Below are 22,308 nucleotides of genomic sequence, written 5' to 3'. Positions count from 1 at the left end.
ACGGTATAAGAAAATTGCGTTTTTGCGGTATACTTCCATTGCGGCGTTATTATCGCAGAAGTGTGTAACTATAAAAAAAAACATAAATGACCATCCAGAAGGAGGTTATCTTATGCTTCGCCGCACCCACACTTAACAAAATCTCAGCCCGTTTCCGACTGCGCCAGTCGGGGCCACAAGTGAAAACAGATATCGCAATATCGCATGCGTTATTATCGACCGAAAATGACTCGAAAAATTAATAAAGTGGCCCATTCACGGTGCAGGCCTGCGACACCATTCACTATCCCGCACATAGACTTATTACTGTCGTAACTCGTAAGTTTATGATCCTGCATTAGCCGGCGGACCGCGGACGGCAAGGCGGCCTGCCGTGAACGGTGAATTATCGATTTATAAACTGGAGTCCGTGTGTTTTTTCTTTTGGCAATACTGAATGTTTCTGACAGCTGACAGTTGCCAAACTTGTCATTTTCGGTTTGTGACTTTGTTTTGCGGTTCGTATTGAATTGGACACGTTGTCAATAATTACGAAGCGTAATTTACGTTGATCTTATCGTTTTATTTTTCACTAAAACATTTTAATATTTTTCATATACCCGTGTTAAAATGTCCTCAACCGAAGAAACTAATCAGCTGAAGGCAGGACACCCTCCTGCGGGTGAGTCTCATCTGCCTTGATTTAATGCTCCTGTTTTTGTTTGTTTCTACCACATTTCCTTAACAAAATTTGTAATAATGTTTGAGGCGTATATTATCGTTTCTTCGGTACGGCTGAATATGACCTTGAAAGTACGTATCCTTTACCTGCGGAGGGGCCTGTGGCTAAACGAATGTTATTAAACAAAGACATTAACATCAAGGTTATTTCGCTTCAATACCTACTCAATCTTGTTGGAACAAAAAATTGTATTTTCATACACAAAGTACATCGTATACAGGATTAGAGCATGTGAATTACTTAGCACTTTTCATAACATTAATATTTTATGGCACTTTCATTTGTTAATACTTTGCTGTACTCTTTCTATCGACGTTATCTAGTATTGAAGTCATTGGAAATAATTTTATTATCAGCAGAACCGACTGTATTGTAATGTTGGTTTTGCTGAAACTAATAAAAAGAAAACTAAAAATAACTTATTTAGTAACAGAAGAATACTGTACTAGACAGTTTTTTAAATTTTGGTGTACATACTTGTTATACCCTCTAACTTGATGTACCAGTACATACTATCAATATTATTATTACCTATTAAATATGTTTTCTTTCTGAGATGAGATTGTGATGTACTTAAATCATTAATTGAAGAGTGATGTCATTTTATGAGATGGTTATGCAATAATTATAAAAATGTGATCAATAGCTGATGCGAGTAAACAAAATATAGTCAATGTCACAGATGTAACTTTTCTTTAGTTTATAACTAAATGTGCCCGTTTTCCAGTCAAAGCGGGAGGCATGAGGATCACTCAGCACAAGGTGCCTCATACCAAGGACGGCAAGGAGCTCCCCAACGAGGACCTGACGGGGCTCTCTGGCCCATCGCCTGTGCCCACCAACCCCATCACGATCTCCGGAGCACCCAACAAAGGTAATGCCGACTTCACACCGCAAGCGGCCCAGGTGGCTCACAGTCCGAAGCCTCCTGCGCACATCAACGTTAAGCCCTGCCCCAACATCCAGCAACCCAGGAAGTAGATGATATCATCCAAAACATATCGGTCTTGTGTTAGGTGTGTAACATCTCTATAAAATAGAAGTAAAAGATTCCATAACATCCAAACATTTAATCTTTCAAAAGGTGTTCTAATTTGATGTGCATTGCATTGCATATGCAGTTCCGTAACTTTACGTATTGATAGATATTTTTACTTGAAACCAGTTTAAATAATAAATAATAATGCGTAACTTGTTAGCTATGGTGAGACTATTTAGTTTTATAACTGCTTATAACGAGACTGTATGACACCTGTGTAAATAGAGTAAGTAAATTAATTATTGTACTCCTACACCTAACATAAACTTAAAAAACTATGTCATTATAATTATATAGAACTTGTGTACTACCAAATTTTGATGTTCACAGAAAGAATGAATGTAAGTATATGGTCATATTATTTTGGAGTTTACTTTCATGTTGTTTCCGTCAAAATGGGAAATAAGTATTGTAAAATTATATATTATTATCATACTTAAAAACATGGGCAATATTTTATATATTTTTTTATTTGAATTTTTTAAATAGTTGTCTTTATACTAATTATATAAAATTTTGTGGTTTTAAATATTACTATTAGAAGAGTAAAATTGTTATCTATTTATTCCGAATTTATATTAATAAATTGCATTGCATGTATTTCAAAGTGTTATTTAATATGATTAATACTATATTAAGAGGAGCAAGATGTCATTAATGGGTTAACAACTTAAAAAAGTTTGGTACACCTAGACCCTATGACTTACAACATAGGCCAATGTCCCATTGTGTTTGTTTTGGCAACTAATGATAATGGCCAGAAGTGTGTCGACCATAAAGTTAGCCTAAGACCTAGCAGAATAGAGAAACAAAGGCCTGAGCAAGAGAGATGTCACTATCAGTAACACTGCTCGAGATTGTTGCTCTATTCCACAAGGTATATTAACTTTATGGTGTCTACTATGTTATATAATGTTGTATTGCACTCACAAAGATATAATTATTATATCAGCTTGTTTTTTTATTTTTGTTGTAACTGACTGATAATAAGATTAATACTTACGGTTAGTAGTTAGTTCAGTTATTATAAAAAGTTTGTATTTTACTTAACATTCCTTTGGCATATATTTTTTTTTAAACTTAATTCATTTCTCTTTAGTGAACAAAGTTTCGACCTACTATAAGAAATGTTTTATATTATTATGTTAAATAAGTCCAAATGTTAGCCATTTAAAAAAGTATTCTTTGGAAATTCTTTGGTGTGGTTATGAAAAAAAATTTTTAAAAAATGTAAATAAAAATTGTATAATTTAATTGGTTGAATGATTTAACATTTGGGACCATAAGTTGTATTGCTTTTATAGTGAAATAAGTTATTAAAAATGTTAAAAACATGGCGCTTCTTTTATTTAACTTCTGTTATTTATAACGGTATCTCTGTACTGGGCTGTCAATATCGAAGAACAAAAAGAAAAATACATCTATAGTGTCGCATTTTGCTGCATGTTTTACCAGAGAATATTTGAAAACATAAACGGAATACATGTGAGTTCGTTTATTAATTCAATAAAAATTTTTGGAATAAATTATAAGCTGTATACAGATATTTAAGTACAGTTATTGTGCTATGCAGAGGGTCGGTCTGCCCCCTATCCGCGCTTCCCTTTGTTCAACATTGTGTTGTATATCTGCGGAAAAGCAATACCTTGTCACTCGTCAGTGATTTCTTTACTGATACTTATCTCTAATGTTCTATTAGCACCACCAATCTGGTTTAAGGTCGTAACTTTTGACTTGAATCTTGATTCATTGCTCAATAAACGACTGCCGCGGCCGGTGTCCACAGGCTACAGCCTACAGCCCCTACAGGCCTCATCCTGTGTCGGAATACCTCGTTAAACATTCTCACCTCGTGTTCAGAGTTTTGCGCCGGAGTGGACGTGGTCGGTATGGGGATGTGCCTTCGAGGAATAACATCATCTGAAAAAAGTTTAGCAAAGTATTTAATTTTTAATTGAATACTGTGATTAGTTACTTAAACTAATAATTATAACACTTAAGTAAAATAAATATAAACCCGCGGCCCGGCCGGACTTTATCTGTGGCCCGCGTGATGTTAAACCATTTTGAAATTAACGCCCACCGACAAAATACATAATGTTACGTCCGGTCGTCGCGAAAGTCGTGAAATTTGTTCCACTTTTAAATAAGTAATTTTGAAAAACGTTATTTTTTAACCCTAAAAAAATTTTTTGCGGCCCGCGACACCAAGACCAAAACATGTTTGTGGCCCGTTTGAAAAAAAGATTGGGGACCACTGGTCTAGACTCTAATGTTAGTTAAATAGATTTAAAGTGGAACAAATTTTTTGAGATGTTATTTATGATAAGTAGAAAAATTTATTGATTAATTATTGCGACATAAAAACAGTACAGCAGTAACAAAAATCAATTAGTCGGTTATTTTATCATACAATGCCAATTCTAAAAATAGGTAATTGAGCAGTCTAATAACTGAATGAGCGGTAAAAATGATGGAAAGAGCGGTTCGATAAATGGTTCGGCAGATCATAGGCCATAGCGTTCGGTCACACCGCACACGAACTCAAATTCAGGATTGGATCTTAGGTATACCGCGTTACGTGAATTTGTTTCTTTTCTTTTTCATTTATCCTTTCTTTCTTCTTTATTGAGTCAGTTAACCTATAAATTCGTTAGATTAGGCTTGCAAAATTAGTCACAGAACAACAAGGTTATAAATGAACGTGGGCGGGGGCGCTGCTGGTAAAGGCGAACTATCAAAAATTGCGTTTTTGTATGATGATAGCGTTAGTTCCTTTTTTCGCCACGCGCATTGGGCGAAGCCAAACCGAAAACCGGAAATCCGTCCGGATTTCCGGTGTGAATCAAACAGGACTTTTGTATGAAACTGAATGCAGCTGAATTCTGGCCGGCAGAAATTCTGCGACTCACAACTCACATTTGGCTTCGCCCTAAAACCTTGTCGAGCTCTATAATGGTACTTGTACTATTAATTATCTATTCTGTGATAATGGTTAAGGTTAAATATGGCGTCTTGATGACGTCCATTTTTAACTTTAACCAAAGATTTGACATTTTGCATTGTAGTTAACATAAAGGAGTGTAGTCTATAGCCATCTACCCTCCATAAGTTAAACCAACCTTAGGGTTGATTCAGACCGCAACGCGACGCGTACCTAGATGCATATTTTCCAAATTTATATGGATTTGAAATCTGTCAAATCCATACGTCGCGTTGCAGTCTGGATTGACCCTAAGACTAGGTTGTACCAGCTAACTTTAACTGTAACTTTAACTTTGACTACAGTGCAAAATGTCAAATCTTTGGTTAAAGTTAAATATGGCGGCCTTACCTCCGCTCATACGTGAATTTCTCCGGTTAAAGTTAAAGCTAAAGGACGCCATATTTAACTATAAAAATTTAACTTTAACCACGCCTCTGATGCAACCCAACTTTAAACTTACCTGCAGCTTCCACTTTCTCAGGCTGCAACAAAAGCGACATGTATCAGTAACATGGAATTGAACGATAACATTTTAAGGCCAACCTACACGTACCACAACCACACGACAACCACAACCACACCACGTGGTCGGGCGCATATTTCGTATTGTAAAAGAACTGCTATTCACATGTATTGTTTTGCAGTCGTTGTCGACCACTTGTGTGATACCGACCAACCACTGCTTGATGGCATTTTGTCGTTGCGACGTGGTGTGGTTGTGGTACGTGTGGGTTGGCCCTAAAACAACGTCTACAGGCTTTTTTTTTTCTTTTTTGAGGAGGGGAAATGCTTTACGCATCCCCAGGGGTATGTCGGACTCCCTCCGGGTCACCGGAGGTTTACCGACTAAAACCCCCCCATGCCCTCGTCAACGCTACACGCGAAGGAGCGGGATCGTTATCGCACCGCGTAACACAATTACTCCTAGCAGAGCTATAGGCTATAGCGTCGTCTAGGACTCTATAGGAGCTATTCAAGAAGATAACAATATTTTCATCAAAATTAAAAAGCTAATTGAAAATACATACCACGTTGTGGAAACTCGGTTTGAAGTATTTGGCTGACTCCTTGTCGTGCGACGCCAGAGACGTGATCATCGCTGCACAAACGATACGCTATTATCTGCATTTCATTTTAGCAACAGAATCATTCGCAATCGGTAACAACAAGCGAAAATTTCCAATGTAATTATAGATAGCATCGATGTAAATCATCGATGATAGATCACAATATAAGTATATCTTTTTGGGTGTTTGACTTTGATAAAACTAAATTTTTTAAGAGAGGTAAATAAAGTGGTGGTGCTGTGCGGTTAAGGCAGGCATTGGAATAGCGATTAACGGACTTCTACATATTAACGGAAGTTAACGTGTCCGTTAAGATTTTCTAAATTTAACTTAAAAGTTAATCCGTTAATCAAAATGTTAACTTCGTTAATTAACGGATTAACGAGTTAATGCCCAGCTATGCTCACAGCTGCTCTTCCCCCACACGGAGTCGCGGTAGTTGACGCGCCGCGCGCCGCGCCGTCGCCTGCGCGCACGCACGGAGCTCTTGATGGTGCGCAGGTCGGCGGACAGGTTACGCGCCGCGCGATGGTACAGGCAGCGCGACGACGCGTTCGATACCTATACCACGAGATGGAACAATTGAGATGGTTCGAATAAACGAGGACGCGTGCCACGAGTCACGTCACGAATTTCGCTCACTAAGCGTTTTCGGTCTTTGAGCGTAACATATATAATACAACGTCTGAAACGAGTAATGACGTCAGTGGGGCTTCGGCCCGACCGAGCATGCTGTCTCGTTCGGTCGGAAGATTCCTTTGCAGCCGCCATGCATGTCCCCAAAACTACTAAAATTTATTGATTCAAATCACTTTTGGCCAATGATATTCTACTTACCTATACAGATATGTTACGTCCATACTATTTTCCGGTTTAAATCTCTTCCGAACAATTTTCAAATTCAAAATTGCAAACATTGACAAATTTGACAGATAAGTGAAACAAAAGATACGAAAAACAATTTACATAAAAGAGACAGTTCTATTTTTAAACGTCGAATCGTATCGCTGTCTCTTTCTTCGCCTGAGATATGACGAAAATTCGATTTTTTTCCAGATGGTTCAAAAAAATAATTGAAAATGTAAAAAATCGAGGTATTTATTGCAATCAAGACATGTGGTGGTAAGAGATTCCATGTGTTTTGTTTACTTTCGAATCATAATTGGTACATTTTCGAAACACGCACGACGTCATTTTCAATTTATTTAGGTAAGACAAGACGCGGTACGTTCGTGACTGCGCTCGATGCAGACTAAATAACAGACGGCCCAATTGGGCCGTATTTGAATCTTCACAACGCGCGCGGTAGTAACATAATATCTGCTTTAAGTTTTTCATCATTGCTTTTGGTATTGTAGGTTTTTTGATTTTCGGTTAGTATAATATAATTAGCTAGAAAAAAGTATCTACTACTTCTTAAATCTCAGCCATAGACACTTTTCGAGTTTGCAAATATTTCATCCAATTTAGTGGTCGCTACTTATGTTTGTGTGAACTGTGAAGCGCGCACCAGCTCGCACTGCAAATCGTCGACCTCATCCTCCATGATGTCGACCTCGTTAGCGTCGCGCGCGCCGACCACCAACAGGCGCGTGTCGGGGCAGGCGGTGCCGACGGCCAGCTGCGAGGAGCGCGGGAACAGCAGGCGGTGCGCCGTGCGCGGCAGGTAGCTGGGCGGCTGGAACACCTCGCGCGTCGCCGCGTCCTGGCACACGCCGTCCAGCAGCACCAGGTCCTCCATCAGCTCGTTCACCACGAACGTCTGGAAGTTCACACGTCCACCTCGAAATATAAAATTTAAAACATTAACTCTTAAGAAAATAGGGCACATAATTTACTGCCTGCATAAAAGTTACAAGATTAATCTGCACAAACTGTGTTTCGCCCGTTTCTATTGAAGTCTACAATAAGAATTTTCAATAATTATGAGGAGAGTAAACTGTAAAACCTTGAAGGCCTTGAGGCAGGGCACGAAGGCGTGCTCGAGGCGCATGCTGAGCTTCTCGGTGGACCAGCCGTGGAAGGCGGGCACCGTCGGCAAGATGATCATCGCCAGCTTGATGCCGATCTCCCGCCACATCGCCGCCTCCAGACTGTAAATATACTTAAATATACGCTAAGGCCCTCTTGGATCAGTCTGGGTTAGTCGATACTGCTAAGCGTCTGTCGAATAGTTCCATCTTTTTCAGACATATAATAGAACGGAAGAAATGACAATAACATTTAAAAAGCCTACCCTGAAATGGGATGCGGGGCCAAGTTGAAGGCCTCCTTGATGACCTGCAACGTGATGAAGTAGGCCTGCACGGTGGTGTCGCACCGCACCGTGTAGTTGTACGGCCGGCTAGTCAGCACCTGCGACACCGGGAAAATATGACAAACACCGTACTAGTCACATTACTATTACCACGGTGGGAATAATGCGTGGAGGCCGCAAAGGAAGATCTTCCGACCGAGCGAGGTGGTATACTGGGTCAGGCCGAAGCCCATGTGATACATTCCATCTGTCGTAGGTATCGCGACGCACACAAAATTTCGATAGCGCGAAGCAGGATTGTAACGCTAATTGTGGGTACCGCCACACCATTAATATTAGCCTATTAGGCCGCTTTCTTACTCCTATAATCCCAATGGCGTTCCCGGAGACGATGTAGTCCTGGCGGGGCTCGGCGAACTTGAGGTCGGTGAGGAACTCGTAGTTGGGTAGCGCGTCGTCCGGCGGCTCGTCCGGCGGCACGTACGTCGCCTCGCACAGCCCCGACACCAGGATGTACAGACCGCGCGGCTTCTCCCCTACACGACTGTGCCGTTATGTAACCGGATGAGTTGGTGGGAGTTGGGACCTCTTCTACCAGCGCCTCGGTCAGGTGATAGGTAGGTGGTGAACATTGATCTCCAGAAAAGTCGGCAGCGCTGTCTATTTGTATTCGTTCAGTCAGTCCATAACGCTTTACGCTAGTCTTATCAGAATTGCAGAATTGCTTACCCTTAGATACGAGGATATCGTTGATGTTGTAGTTGTGTATCTCGGAGTTCTCGATGAAGAAGTCCGCTATCCTCGGGTTCCCCTGCAGCCACGACACCGCACGCAGCTGCGTCTGGAAAAAGAAAAGCCGATTAGAGTCCACGTGGAAAATGCTAAAAATATATAATAAACTAGCTGTTGCCCGCGACTTCGTCCGCGTGGACTTCAGTTTATAGCGCGCGATGTCAACAAAATTGGTGTCAAAAGCTTTTATAAAAAAACCCTGGTACCCCTTAAATCAATACAGCTGTGCAGTGTGCACACAATAAGTATTTCATTTTTTTATATTAAACTTTATACTTTATGCCAAATTTTAAAGCTTATTTAGCCCTCCAATTACACAACTTTACCCATAAACTATTTATCATTGATAGATTTAAGGTTACGTCACTGCAGATAAAGTACTGAGTTATTTAATACCGTAGAATAGATATAACAATCGAAAAAAATCGAAACTTAAAAAGATGATACCACGTCTTATAGAAAGACTTTTGAGCAAGCGTCAGCGCGATGTAGAAGACGCACGGCGCCATCTATTATGAATTGTTGGAACTAACTTAATTTGAACAAATTTACGCATTTTCACCCCCTTTCAACCCTTTTTTCCAGTAAAAAAGTAGCCTATGTCCTTTCTCAGGCTTTAGACTATCTGTATACAAAATTTCATTACAATCGGTTCGGAAGTTTTGGCGTTTGGCGTGAAAGCGAGACTGACAGACAGACAGACAGACAGAGATACTTTTGGCGTTTGGCGTGAAAGCGAGACTGACAGACAGACAGACAGACAGAGATACTTTCGCATTTATAATATTAGTATAGATTATGTGCACACTGCATAGCTGTTTTTGGGTATTTTGATTAATTAAGGGCCGCGCTACACCGGAAGCACTTACCAGGGTATTAAAAAGTTTTTAAATTTGACACAAATTTTGTTGACACCGCGCGCTATAAACTAAAGTCCACGCGGACGAAGTCGCGGGCAACAGCTAGTATTATACATAAAATATGTTTAAGATTTTTGAAATTTTATTTTAATACACATCCAAGACCCAGGAACATTGAAAACTTTTTGTTCCGCCTGCGGGACTCGAACCCAGGACCCCCGGGATGAGCGCTGGCCACGCGCAATGCGAATTCATTTTCATCGATATTTTCATGGAAATAAGATATTTTCCCACATCAAAATGTAGCCTATGTCCTTTCTCAGACTCTAGAATAACTGTATACAAAATTTCATTGCAATCGGTTCAGTAGTTTTGGCGTGAAAGCAAGACAGACAGACAGACAGACAGAGATACTTTCGCATTTATAATATTAATATGGATTAGAAATGCAGTAGGAGTTCTACATAAGATAAGATAGATTGATTATTATTATACCAAGTGATAATATTATTAAACATAATATTCTAACGTATTAAAAACTATAAACAAAAACATACTAACTAATAAGTATGATTAGTTCTATGTTACAATAAAGTAAAAAATAAAACGCCATCTGTTGAATCGTATTAGAACTAAAATGTTCATTCCATCGATATATTTCTGGATTTTTTATAATATTATACATAAAATATGTTTAAGATTTTTGAAATTTTATTTTAATACACATCCAAGACCCAGGAACATTGAAAACTTTTTGTTTCGCCTGCGGGACTCGAACCCAGGACCCCCGGGATGAGCGCTGGCCACGCGCAATGCGAATTCATTTTCATCGAAATTTTCATGGAAATAAGATATTTTCCCACATCAAAATGTAGCCTATGTCCTTTCTCAGACTCTAGAATAACTGTATACAAAATTTCATTGCAATCGGTTCAGTAGTTTTGGCGTGAAAGCAAGACAGACAGACAGACAGACAGACAGACAGACAGACAGACAGAGATACTTTCGCATTTATAATATTAGTATGGATTGAAAACAGATTGCTCGCCTCGGGCGACGACGGCGCCACCAAGCTTCCTTTGTGTCGACACATTTGGATTTTGCTTTGTATGGCATTGACGAGAGAACGATACTCCATCTCATCCAGAAATCCTGGAAGATGTAAAGAACACAATGTTTTAACTGTCGTTTTAAAAAATTGAAAAACATAATTCGATTGGTTATATTCGCTGAACGAAAGACAGAAGAGATAGAGAAATTGACGATTTTATAATTCATTTTTATACTTGAAAATAAGCCCCGAATTGTTTCATTTTCTAAACATAGATACTACATTATATTTAAAAAATTTTGATCTGAGCGGAAACATAATATCATAAAATTTTCTCGATAGAAAAAAATCACAAACATGCATCTAATTTTCACGAAAATTTCATATTAATGTACAAAATTCTATTGTATAAAATTCTATCATTAAGACACTGACCTGGCGGATTTTTAAAATGTTGTATATTAATGGAGTTAATAAGAAAAAACTAACTTAGCGATGATTCCGCGTCATCCTTTTTCACCTGGCATATGAAAGATGGGCGTGATCGTGAGGAGAGAAGGACGATGTATGATTTTTTAGGTTAGTCACCCTCTTAATATATTAGAGTACTAGTATTTTAACTTACCTTCTTCTTTGAGCTGAGCAGCGTCGAGCAGCATGATGTTGAGGGTGGAGGTGGTGGCCTGGCGCGTCTTCACCGTGATGGCGGTCCAGGGTCGGTCGCGCTGCAGCAGCCCCAGTTGTCGCGTCACTGCCAGTCTGCATGCATATAAGGGAATGCTCAAAACACGACAGCAAAACTACGAAAGCATCTCATGAGTCATGACTCATGACACACGTACAAGGTATATATAGGTAAGTATTGAATACAATATTAAAATGTAAGTACCAAAATCTTTAAAAAACATATTCCGGGTTAAGTAACTACCTCGTAGACTGTAAAGCGTGTCTCGTAGTCGATAAAGATCGAAAGATACTTACTTACCTATACTTTACAAGAAGTAGATAGCCGAGAAAATGTTGTGTTGACTAATTTTACATTCAATAGACAGGTAAACTTGCAAGCTGTATTTACATGCTGTCTGAGACGTTATTAATGGACGATACAATAATGTTACGGACACACAGTGCCATCTAGCGTCAACCAGCGGAACCACTCGGGGAACAAAGACAACTTAAAACCTATACTCGATACTAGATGACGTTAGAATTCCAGAAACATTCAATACTATTGTATTGTTTACGCGAGTCGGGCACATTCTAGGAAGGAACTTTCTAGAACAGTCTGGGACCCGCCTCGGCCGTAAATATACATAAATAGCCGCAGGCTATTTATATGGGCCGAGGCGAGTAGTTAATAGTTTAGTTTAGTTGAGCTATCTTCGACGCGAATTGAAGTGACAATAAGTGATCAAGAGTGATATCAATTAGGTATCAGTGAAACCTACGACTCGGCTACGACCTAGGACATTGTGAGTTCTTAGTATTTGGACCAGGTGCGGTCACAACCTGAAGTTTTAGAGGGGGTCTCTCACTATAGTCACTACACTAAAAATGTATCACTGTAGGAAAATTATTAGAAATTTCCTTTTATTATTTGGCAAGTTTTTGAGATTTTTCAATTTAACCTTAGATTTGGGGGGGGGGGGGGGGGGGGCATGTCCCCTGAGACCCCCCAACCCCCCTCCCCCCCTTCTGACCGCGCCTGATTTGGATGCGCTAATTTTGTGTTGGGCCTAGCTCTAGTGAATAAAGTCTTCAAGATAGTCAGTAGGTCGATATCTTTCTCTCCAAATTGTTTGAACCCTAGCACGTAACAATAACAAATGGAACCTGTCACCCTCCAGCCTGTTGTAGAGCGTCTCCTGTATGACGACGTTATCCACCAGCTGCGGCAGCAGGGAGCACACCTCCTGCTCTCCAGTCACGAAACCCTTTATAACATCAATGTGTTAAGTTTTTTTTCACTTTTCAGAACACCAATTAAAGATTGTCTTACCTTAGCCACGTCATATCCGAACGCCAGTTGTATGTCAATAACTCTGTCTATGTACGACATTATTTTCGGCACCGATACCCTGGAAATAATCATTTAAGTTTGTGTCACGTTTGAAGTAAACAGCATACCTACAGCATACCAAGATTCCCGATTCCTGACAGACCTGGCGAGCTTGCAGAGGCGGAGGAAGCGCAGCATCCGTAGCAGCTTGGTGGCGGTCAGCACGCTAGAGTTGAGGTTGGTCCACTTGTCCCAAGGCGTGCACGAGTCCACCACGTCCAACGCCAGGTCTGCATCAACAGTCACGTTAGCTTAATATCACTGATACAGTTTCAAAAAGGAGTAATGTGTACCCCACCCCGTGCTACTTGCGTGTTTACAATAAACATTAATATTCATTCGTAGAGGAAGATAATGTCTCACCCCCCGTGGCCATTATTATGATGCAGAAGTCCAATTTGTTCCAGTGGGACTTGAAGTAGCCGCGTATCGAGTAGGCCACCATCTTCAGTATCATCTCGATCACGTAAATTATGTAGAAAACTCTGCAGCACACGAAAGACAAAAAGAGAGAAATAACAAAAAATAAACTCAAACTCAAACTTTTTTATTCAGAATAATTTTTTGCAAATGTTCTCTGAACCTCTACATGATGCCTACCACCGGTTCGGGAACTAGCCCGGCGAGAAGAACCGGTGTAAGAAACTCGTACGGGGCCCACTTTTTTACCAAAAAAAGTGAGAAAAGGAACGAACGAAGAAAGGAAGAAGGAAGGAACTCCAAGGGTAGAGATTCATTTAAATTTTAAATTATACTAACAAGTTGAGTGACTTTATGGTGATGAGGGCGGTGAGGGTAACGGGCACGGCCATGAACACCTCGCACAGCACGACGGGCGTGTTGCACAGGATGGCCGCGTAGATGGCAAGGTCGAACCAGCGGTTGGCGACGAGCCGGTAGCAGCGCTGGCGCCAATGCTGCCGCGGCACCTGCGCGTTCGCCGCCTCGGGCGTCATCATGTCGACCAGCTTTCGCCTAATCCACACCGCGTACGCCTATATATAACACAACCAGAAACATTCTGAAGGTTCTTAAAACTTTTAAAACATTTCTACTTTGTTCCATCGCGGGAATCGAACTCGTAACTATCGAAGTTCTCCTAAATTACAATACATGAAATTAAAATTACCTTGGGCTTCCACAAGTGGCCGAGCTGCTCTATGTTAATCCTGCCGTCGTCCATGTCGGAAGCTATTTCGACGGCCTGCACGAGCAACCTAACGCCGTCTTTGCTTATTTTCCCGTGCTCGTACTGGCGCCAATAAGAGATTTTTAAAGCTTTCAAAACTCTTTGGTTGGCCTCCCTAAAATTGGCGGTAGATATTATGGCATCAAAATGGTCTTGATTATTGATATTTCTGCGGATCTCCTCTCAGTTCTCACCTCATCATTTCGGCGAACTCCTTCTTGGTGGGCTCGTTGGGTATTTCGCGCTCGCAGTCGGGGCAGACGGTGTAGCGGTAGCCCATATACGTGTCGTCCTCCTCCTCCTCCACCCGCCGGGACATCTGCAGCTGGTACGGGTGCTTGATCGTCGTCCCTCAAACGTACACGCACCATTCATTTACAAAATATTATTTATTTACAAAATACGTTTGAAATAATGATTGAGTATTATTTTTCTTCAAATCCGCGGAAAATTGATAATCGCAATATGACGAGTAGGTATTTACTATTTTTTATAAAAATAATACTTACCTGATTGCACGAGATCCCAATTGGCATCGGCTAGAAATTTGTCCATTTTCAACATGGATATGCAGCGGTCTCTAGTAGATATGATGCGCCGGACGCAATTGGTCATGTTGGCCTTCTTGGCAAGCGAGATTTCCGCCAGACCCAGCATCTTCAGAAGCCTCTGCATCGTCGTCGCATTGATTATAAGGGATAACATCACCAGTCCCGTCGTCTGTATTATGAACACCTAGAATAAAATTTACTTAGCCAATAAAATACACATTGTTTTATTAAAAGTACATACAGTCAAAACGTTAACCTTACCTCCCCAGCACGCGAGAGCGTCGGGGTGTAGAGCACGATCAGAGCCAGGCAGAGGGAGAGCGGGCCGCGCAGGCCGCCCCACACGCACGCCAGCGAGTGAGGCCAACCCATGCCGTACCCCACGCGCCGCAGCACCGGCGTCATCGCCAGGTAGATCATCAGCCGCGAGCAGTACACCGTCGTGTAAGTCACGAAGATTAGAGCCACCTGGCGGACGGTGATAACGGAGCTAACTCGCTCGAATATCACAACGCCCACCATCGTGAAGAGCAGCGTGTTGGCCAAGTGAGCCAGGATCCCCCAAAACTGCGACATGGTCTGCTCCACCTCGCCGGCCACGGTGGATTTGCGCTTACCGACGATCACGCCGGCCACGATCGTCGCGAGCACCCCGGACACGTAGAGGTATCTCTCGCCGACGTAGTACGTGAGGTACGCTCCGGCCAGCGTCACGGTGACGCAGCACAGCAGGTCGTAGTAGGTCAACGACACTAGCGTCGCGATGATTTTTCCCATCACCACTCCCAGGAGGGCTCCTCCCCCGGCGTAGCGTAGGATCAACAGCGATATCTGCGAGGCCGTGTCCAGGGCCATCGCCATGAAGCCGTAGACCGAGATGAATTCGATCATGACCGTGGCGTCGCCGACGAGGCCCTCGCCCAGGAGCAACACGCTTATGTACTTGCCCTTCGCCAGCTCCCGCAGCTGCCTCACCACCTCCAGGGGATATATCGGCGAGCACACCACCCCGAACAGGCAGCACGTGCCCAGCTCCCAGGAGGACTCGAACAGGTAGTACGCCATGAACGCGGTCATGACTGTCGTCATCAACATTCCCAGCACGCCCACCAGCACGAACTGAGGGAAGCTCTTCCAAAAAGAGTGCGCGTCGACAGCGTAGGAGGTGTAGAATACGTATATCGGTAGGAACATTAGCAGCAGAACGTCGACGTCCGTGTAGCATACCTCGACCAGGGGCTTGAACCCCGGGTACTTGCCGGCACAGAGGCCCGCCACGCCACCTATCGCGAACATGATGACCCTGTACGGCACACACGTGCTCGTCCGCAGCATGACAGTCCGCACCACGACGCCCATGAGGATAGTCGAGAATATGAATAAGCATGACAGAGTAGTGGGGTAGGCCAGCGATGGCCTCCCATTATCATCGGGGAAACTTGTAGGTTCATCTTCTATGCTTTTACTTACATTTATCCCGTCAGCGTAAGTAGTCCTGAAAAATAATAAAAATAAAGTATAAAGTAGTAATTTCAACATAATATTCAACATGTATTGAGATGTAATCATGACCATTTAGATTGGTCATTGATCATTGCACTTATAAGTCGGCAGTTCGTAACTAATTGCTAGGGCCAAGGCCCAGGCGGCAGACCTCAACACTGCGTTGCGGCTTCGCATCGCAAAAACCTTAATAATATAGGTAGCGTCTTATCGTAGAATGTCGTAGCCGATGAAATTTTTGCGTCACAACTCACAACATCTGATCGCATTTTCGTGCAATATTGTTTTTGCGATGCGTCGACGCAACGCGGTCTTGTGGTTTGGGCCCTGGCCAGTATATTTAATAAATGTTTATTAATTTTCCTTTATGGCCCGGCCCTGGCCCTGTCGTAACCATGTTGTAGCTCAATGCTAACTTCGCAATCGGTTTAACTGTTTAAACGAGGGAAGGTAAAAGATAAACATACAATTTGACAAACTTTCAGTTTCGTATTTACAAAGCTTATATAATATATTAAACATTTCATAGGCTTTAATCTTGACGCTTCATGAAATAAATAACTGCTCCAGTGCTGTGCTCACGTTGTTGATTTTTGTGCCCAGCAGCTCAGAGCATGCCGCCAGCACCACCCATGAGGAATTGATGGATGAGTATATACCGACAAAGATAAATTTTAGATACCTATAATAAATAGATTTACGGCCGTTCCCAATATTTGATCTATCTCTGGTTTTGCCCTACTAGAGATAGGAATAGATCATAAACATTAAAATATATTACATTAGAAATTAAATTAGAAAATACAATACAACAAAGTTTTCGTTAGAAGCTTATCTTCAGTTTTGTTTTTAGTTTTTCGTAGTGCTAACTGCTAAAAATAAAATATGGATTATAGATAGGTACTGCTACTTCACGTTATCTACGTATCAAATCGTTGTTAATTTATTACGCCTATCTAAATTACGGAGAGGAAGTCTGTAATCTTTAATACAAATATGTAGCGTCTGTATTATTCAATTTAATATTTTTGTCCTAATGGTCGACATTATCTGAATCTGGAAACATTTCATCGATAATAGAAAAGACAGCTGTTGTACATCACTTGTATTAGTTCCAAATACTCCCACTACTGCTATCAGCGCCAATATGGCGACATGATGGCGACTTTCAAACGTCATTTTTACGTCAAATTTAGTTCCTATCCCTAATAATGGGGGAGCTGATTCCGCTTCAAATAGGCACAAAAAATAGCTGTCATTTCAAAGGGTATCATCAGTCCAGCGTAGATACTTGTATAATGGAGGTCAGTGAGGTATTGCCATAGACTTAATATATACTGTCGTATAGACCACCTGACAACCCGAAAATGCGTGACCATTTTCTATCTGTAAATGTGTACGTGTGCTAGTGTGTAGCATTATAGGTTTATGGGTAGGGCAATCCGAATGAATACGGAAAAAGTCGAACAAAACCGGTGATCCACGAAGCACGTCTTAAGAGGCCCATTCACGGCAGGACTCCACAGGCGGCATGGCAGTCCTGCCGTGAATGGGCCTCTTTAGACTTAGTACTAGTAATATTATTTTGTATATTAATAATGTTATACTTTCATGCTTTGAGAAAAATAAACATATACCGGACATGTTTTATTTCCATGCACGACCGTGGTCCGTGACCGTACATTTTTAATTTTGACGTTTAATTGTCACTGGCTACACCGAATGAACACCGACAGGTGTGGGACTTGCTCTTTTTGGCGGGAAGAGGAAGGCGCCTTTTTTGAACAAAAATTTGTTAAAATTTTTATTTGCTAGTTTTCTTACATAAAATAAAAGGAAAAACAAACAAAATGCAAGGTGAAAGCGATGGAGATGATGCAAGTAGTTACAAATCGTCTTCATCAAAGAAAAGAAAAATTTTCGACAGCCCAGGCGATAAGTATAAACCATTTCAAAAGCCTTCTTACACAAGAAAATATCCCGATACTACCTCCAATGGAGAATTCATAGTCTTCGTAGAGCATTGCAATAAAGACACCAAAATAGGGAATATGAACCCCCTAAATTTATCAAAAATTTTCAAAAATGCTAAAGGGGTCCATGAAAGATCTAGAATAAGCGCCCGCAAAATAAAAATAATATTCAAACAAGCGGCACTAGCAAATGATTTCCTCAATGCCCAATTTATACAAGAGAATAACTTAAGAGCATATATCCCAGCTGCCTCTGTGGAAAGGGTTGGGGTAGTCAGGTACATTCCTAAAGAAATTAGCAATAGGGAGTTATTTGAAAAAATAAGTAGTGATCTTGATATTATTGGTGTACGTAGGTTTATGAAAAAAGAAAATAATACATTTGTTCCGTTAAATACTATTACTGTTACTTTTTCTGGCACTGTATTACCACAATGCATTTTCTTAGATGGATGGAGATATAAGGTTCATAATTATATACCTCCAGTTTTACAATGTTTTAAATGCTTACTTTTCAATCACTCTGCAAAATATTGTTTTAATGAACAAGCATGTTCTAAATGTGCAGAGAATCATTCTTATAAAGAATGCACATCAGAAGTTTTAAAATGTAAAAACTGTGGAGGTAATCACCTGGCTATTTCTAAGGAGTGCCCAATTAAGGCTTCTAAAATTAAGAAAAACATATCTTTGAGAGTTAATAATTCTACTTATGCAGACATAACAAATAATTTAACATCTTTCCCACCTCTTACAAAAGCTAATCCTCAAAATGTTAAAATTGTTCCAGAAAAGATATCAGCCCAGGACATTATTAATAATCAAAAAATTTTAGAAGCCATAATAAGCACTATTGTAAGTATAGGAAATTCTAATGAGATTAAGACTACAACACATTAAAGAAACATTCATTAAAAACTTTAATAAGTAATGGATAGTATTAAAATAATTGTACAGCATAACATCCAGAGTTTAAATAATAAAAAACCTTTACTTCAATCACTCTTAATAGATAAAGAAATAGATATAGCTTTATTAAATGAAACATGGCTTAAAACTTCAAGTCCTCGGGTTCGTTTTCCTGGGTATAATTTCATTTATAAAAATGCTACAAATGAACACGGAGGAGTGGCAATAATTATTAGGAATTCTATAAAGTATGTGCAGCATCCGACTCCAAATTATCAAGATATACAGACTATTGCCATAACCATAGAAACAGGTATAGGTTCCATTACAATCCTTTGCATTTACAGTCCACCTAGAAACAAAATTAATAAAACAAAATTAAAAAGAATAATTAATAATCTTCCTAAACCTATTATCATATCGGGTGATTGTAACGCCCATCACATAGCTTTTGGTTGTACAATAAATAATACAAGAGGACGAGACTTGTATGAAGTTATAGATGAATATAATTTATGTATTTTAAATACAGGTTGTGCTACTACAGTAGGCAGACCAAACAATAACACTTCTGCAATTGATGTTACACTAGTGAGTCCAGAGTTGGCTCCCTATTGTGAATGGCATGTCGGTGACGATCCGTTGGGAAGTTATCACTTTCCAACTTTTACAAAACTTAATACTTCTCCTATGCAATATGATATAAATAAAAATGTAAATAAGTATTTATTCAAAAAAGCTAACTGGGATAAGTTCTTTAATATGTCAAAAGATCTATTTCAAGATTTTGAATATAATTTACAAAATCCTTTAGAAAGTTATAATCATTTATGTGATCTACTAAACACTTTAAGAGATGAATGTGTTCCAAAAATTATAATAACTAATTCATCTAAAAAATTTAAAAAAAAGGTACCTGCTCCGTGGTGGAATGATATTTGTGATAGGGCTGTAAAGGATTGTAGAGAAGCTTTGGAAAAATATAGAAGTAATTTAAGTATGGAAAATTATATAAATTATAAGAGATTAGATGCACTCAAAAAAAGGATTATAAAAGAGGAAAAGAGAAAAAGTTGGCAAAATTTATGCTCTACATTTAATAGATACACCCCAGTCACGAATATTTGGAATTTTATCAAAAAATATAAGCGTGTAGATTCTAGCATACATAGTAAATGTGATAGTTTTGTACCAGAATTTTTAGACAAATTTACAAATGATGAAGAATGTGAAAGTTCATTAGAAGATATATTTAAAAGTAATAATGATAGTGAATATTTCAACTTCTTTATGAAAGATTTTAGCTGGGATGAATTTTATAGTTCCTTAATGTCAAGAAGAGATTCTACCCCTGGACTGGATAATTTTCCATATTTAATGATTAAAAACTTACACAAAAATGCACAAGCAGTTCTTCTTAATATCTACAATCACCTATGGTCCAAACAAGTTATTCCCGACGAGTGGAAAACTCAGTGTGTTTTGCCCATTCTGAAAAAAGATAAGCCAATCCATGATCATAATTCTTACCGTCCAATATCACTCACTTCATGCATTGGAAAAGTTTTTGAAAATATGATAAAAGTTAGGTTAGACTATTTTACAGAAACTAATTCAATATTACCAGATTTTCAGTTAGGTTTCCGTAAAGGAAAAAGTACAGTTGATGGCTTTGTTTCATTTATAAATGATATTAAGAATTCTATAATGGCTCATTCAAATGCAATTTGTGTATTTTTAGATGTGCAAGGTGCATATGATAATGTTAATTTGTCTGTACTTATTAAGGTTTTAAGTGAATTGGGGATTCCTGGTAGGTTTTTAAATTGGATATATAGATTCTTAAATCACCGTCTTGTCTATGTGAAATTTAATGATATACTACATGGTCCAAAATTTGCACATAAAGGCTTAATGCAAGGAGCGATATTGTCTCCAATCCTGTATAATTTATATACATCACAAATTTGTAAATATGTAAAAGTATTAGGTGTTAATGTTCTACAATATGCTGATGATATAGTTATCTATTGTATTAATCGTCTACTACGCTCGGCCAATTGTAATATTAATTTAGCTCTTAAGCAACTGTTAAATTATTATAATAACAAACTAAAACTAAATATTAATTCTTCAAAAAGCTCAGTTATGACTTTTGGTAAAAGTCAATGTAATGTTCAAGTTAAATGTAATAATGAAATCATCTCACTAGTAAATGAACATAAATTTCTAGGTATAGTTTTAGATAACAAACTTAAATTTAATGTACATATAGATTATATATTATGTAATAAAGCTTACAAGCAACTCAATATATTGAGATGTTTAGCAGGAGTTTTTTGGGGTGCTGATCCAAAAATTCTCTCAATGTTGTATAAAATTTTAGTTAGGAGCCACTTTGACTATAGTTGCTTAGCATATATTAATGCTAGCGCTAGTCTTCTAAAAAAGTTAGATATCATTCAAAATCAAGCACTGCGCATTATAACTGGTGCGATGAAATCCACCCCTATAAACTCAATGGAAGTTGAAACTTATATTCCTCCTTTATTCTTGAGACGACTCATGTTAGCTAAGAAATACTTTGTTAAGATGATTGCAATTAAGTCCTCACTTCCTGTAAGAAAACTTAAAGTATCTGGGGAAATAACTAGTTTATTAGATTCTTCTGTAATAACATCACAAATTATTTCTACAAGGATTTTGCCACAGATGCCGACTTTGTTACAGTTGGTTTTAAATATGACAAATGACATTTATTCTAGTGATCTATGGCCAATTTATGACAACTTTGAAGGTTCTCTAGAGAAAAAATATTTGGTAACAACTGGAGACATATTCTATGGTAAGACCGACTTTCTCAGTTTTATAGAAAAGAAAACAGACTTTTACAAAATCTATACAGATGGGTCGAAAACTATAGATGAGGTTAAATCGGCTTATTATGATGAATTTCTGGATGTTACCAAATGTTTTATAATCAGTAATATGTGTTCTATCTACACAGCCGAATGTTATGCTGTTTATATGGCATTACAATATATAAAAACTTTGTCATATGTAAATAATTTTCTTGTAATATCAGATAGTAAAAGTGTGTTAGTAGCTCTAGATAATAGTAATTTAAGTTTCAAAAGTAATTATTTAATTTTTAAGATCAAAAACATTCTACATGAATTAGTCAGTAATAACATTAATATTGAATTTCTATGGGTTCCCTCCCACAGAGGAATTGCTGGAAATGAGAGGGCGGATACAGCCTCTAGAGGACCACCAGATGAGGATCATAAGGACATCATAAAAGTGCCATTTACAGACCTCTTTTTGACTGTCAAAGATGAAATGTTTGAG

The 22,308-nt window shown here is 39.2% G+C and overlaps 3 protein-coding genes across 5 annotated transcripts; 2 read left to right on the top strand and 1 right to left on the bottom strand.

Moving 5' to 3' along the window:
* The first annotated feature begins 481 nt into the window (after positions 1-481).
* Positions 482-2,204, top strand: LOC121730700 (death-associated protein 1). The gene is made up of 2 exons (XM_042119842.1): positions 482-661; positions 1,449-2,204. The coding sequence occupies exons 1-2, from the start codon at positions 610-612 to the stop codon at positions 1,700-1,702; spliced, it is 306 nt and encodes a 101-aa protein (XP_041975776.1). The 5' UTR covers positions 482-609; the 3' UTR covers positions 1,703-2,204.
* Positions 2,205-3,240: 1,036 nt separating this feature from the next.
* On the bottom strand, positions 3,241-15,998 carry LOC121730478 (sodium/hydrogen exchanger 10-like). Of its 3 annotated transcripts, XM_042119530.1 has the most exons (21): positions 14,834-15,998; positions 14,531-14,756; positions 14,216-14,372; positions 13,962-14,136; positions 13,592-13,827; positions 13,196-13,317; positions 12,936-13,062; positions 12,773-12,851; positions 12,607-12,707; positions 11,399-11,532; positions 10,771-10,874; positions 8,800-8,911; positions 8,431-8,606; positions 8,094-8,168; positions 7,762-7,906; positions 7,324-7,595; positions 6,221-6,374; positions 5,775-5,845; positions 5,207-5,228; positions 3,610-3,680; positions 3,241-3,388 (listed from the first exon to the last, which is right to left on the bottom strand). In XM_042119530.1, the coding sequence occupies exons 1-21, from the start codon at positions 15,929-15,931 to the stop codon at positions 3,350-3,352; spliced, it is 3,696 nt and encodes a 1,231-aa protein (XP_041975464.1). In that variant the 5' UTR covers positions 15,932-15,998; the 3' UTR covers positions 3,241-3,349. The 3 variants fall into 3 exon arrangements, with proteins under 3 accessions (XP_041975464.1, XP_041975472.1, XP_041975481.1); XM_042119538.1 differs by lacking the exons at positions 3,241-3,388; positions 3,610-3,680; positions 5,207-5,228; positions 5,775-5,845 and having other exon boundaries at positions 6,238-6,374; positions 7,324-7,575; XM_042119547.1 differs by lacking the exons at positions 3,241-3,388; positions 3,610-3,680; positions 5,207-5,228; positions 5,775-5,845; positions 6,221-6,374 and having other exon boundaries at positions 7,545-7,595; positions 8,050-8,168.
* A 1,896-nt stretch (positions 15,999-17,894) lies between these two features.
* Positions 17,895-18,948, top strand: LOC121729618. The gene has a single exon (XM_042118192.1). The coding sequence runs from the start codon at positions 17,926-17,928 to the stop codon at positions 18,946-18,948; it is 1,023 nt and encodes a 340-aa protein (XP_041974126.1). The 5' UTR covers positions 17,895-17,925.
* Positions 18,949-22,308: the final 3,360 nt, after the last annotated feature.

Source organism: Aricia agestis, chromosome 1 (assembly GCF_905147365.1).
Source record: "Aricia agestis chromosome 1, ilAriAges1.1, whole genome shotgun sequence".
In the NCBI taxonomy this organism is placed as follows: domain Eukaryota; kingdom Metazoa; phylum Arthropoda; class Insecta; order Lepidoptera; family Lycaenidae; genus Aricia; species Aricia agestis.
Note: the sequence above shows the minus strand (reverse complement) of the source record. Positions and strands in the feature narration are given on the sequence as shown.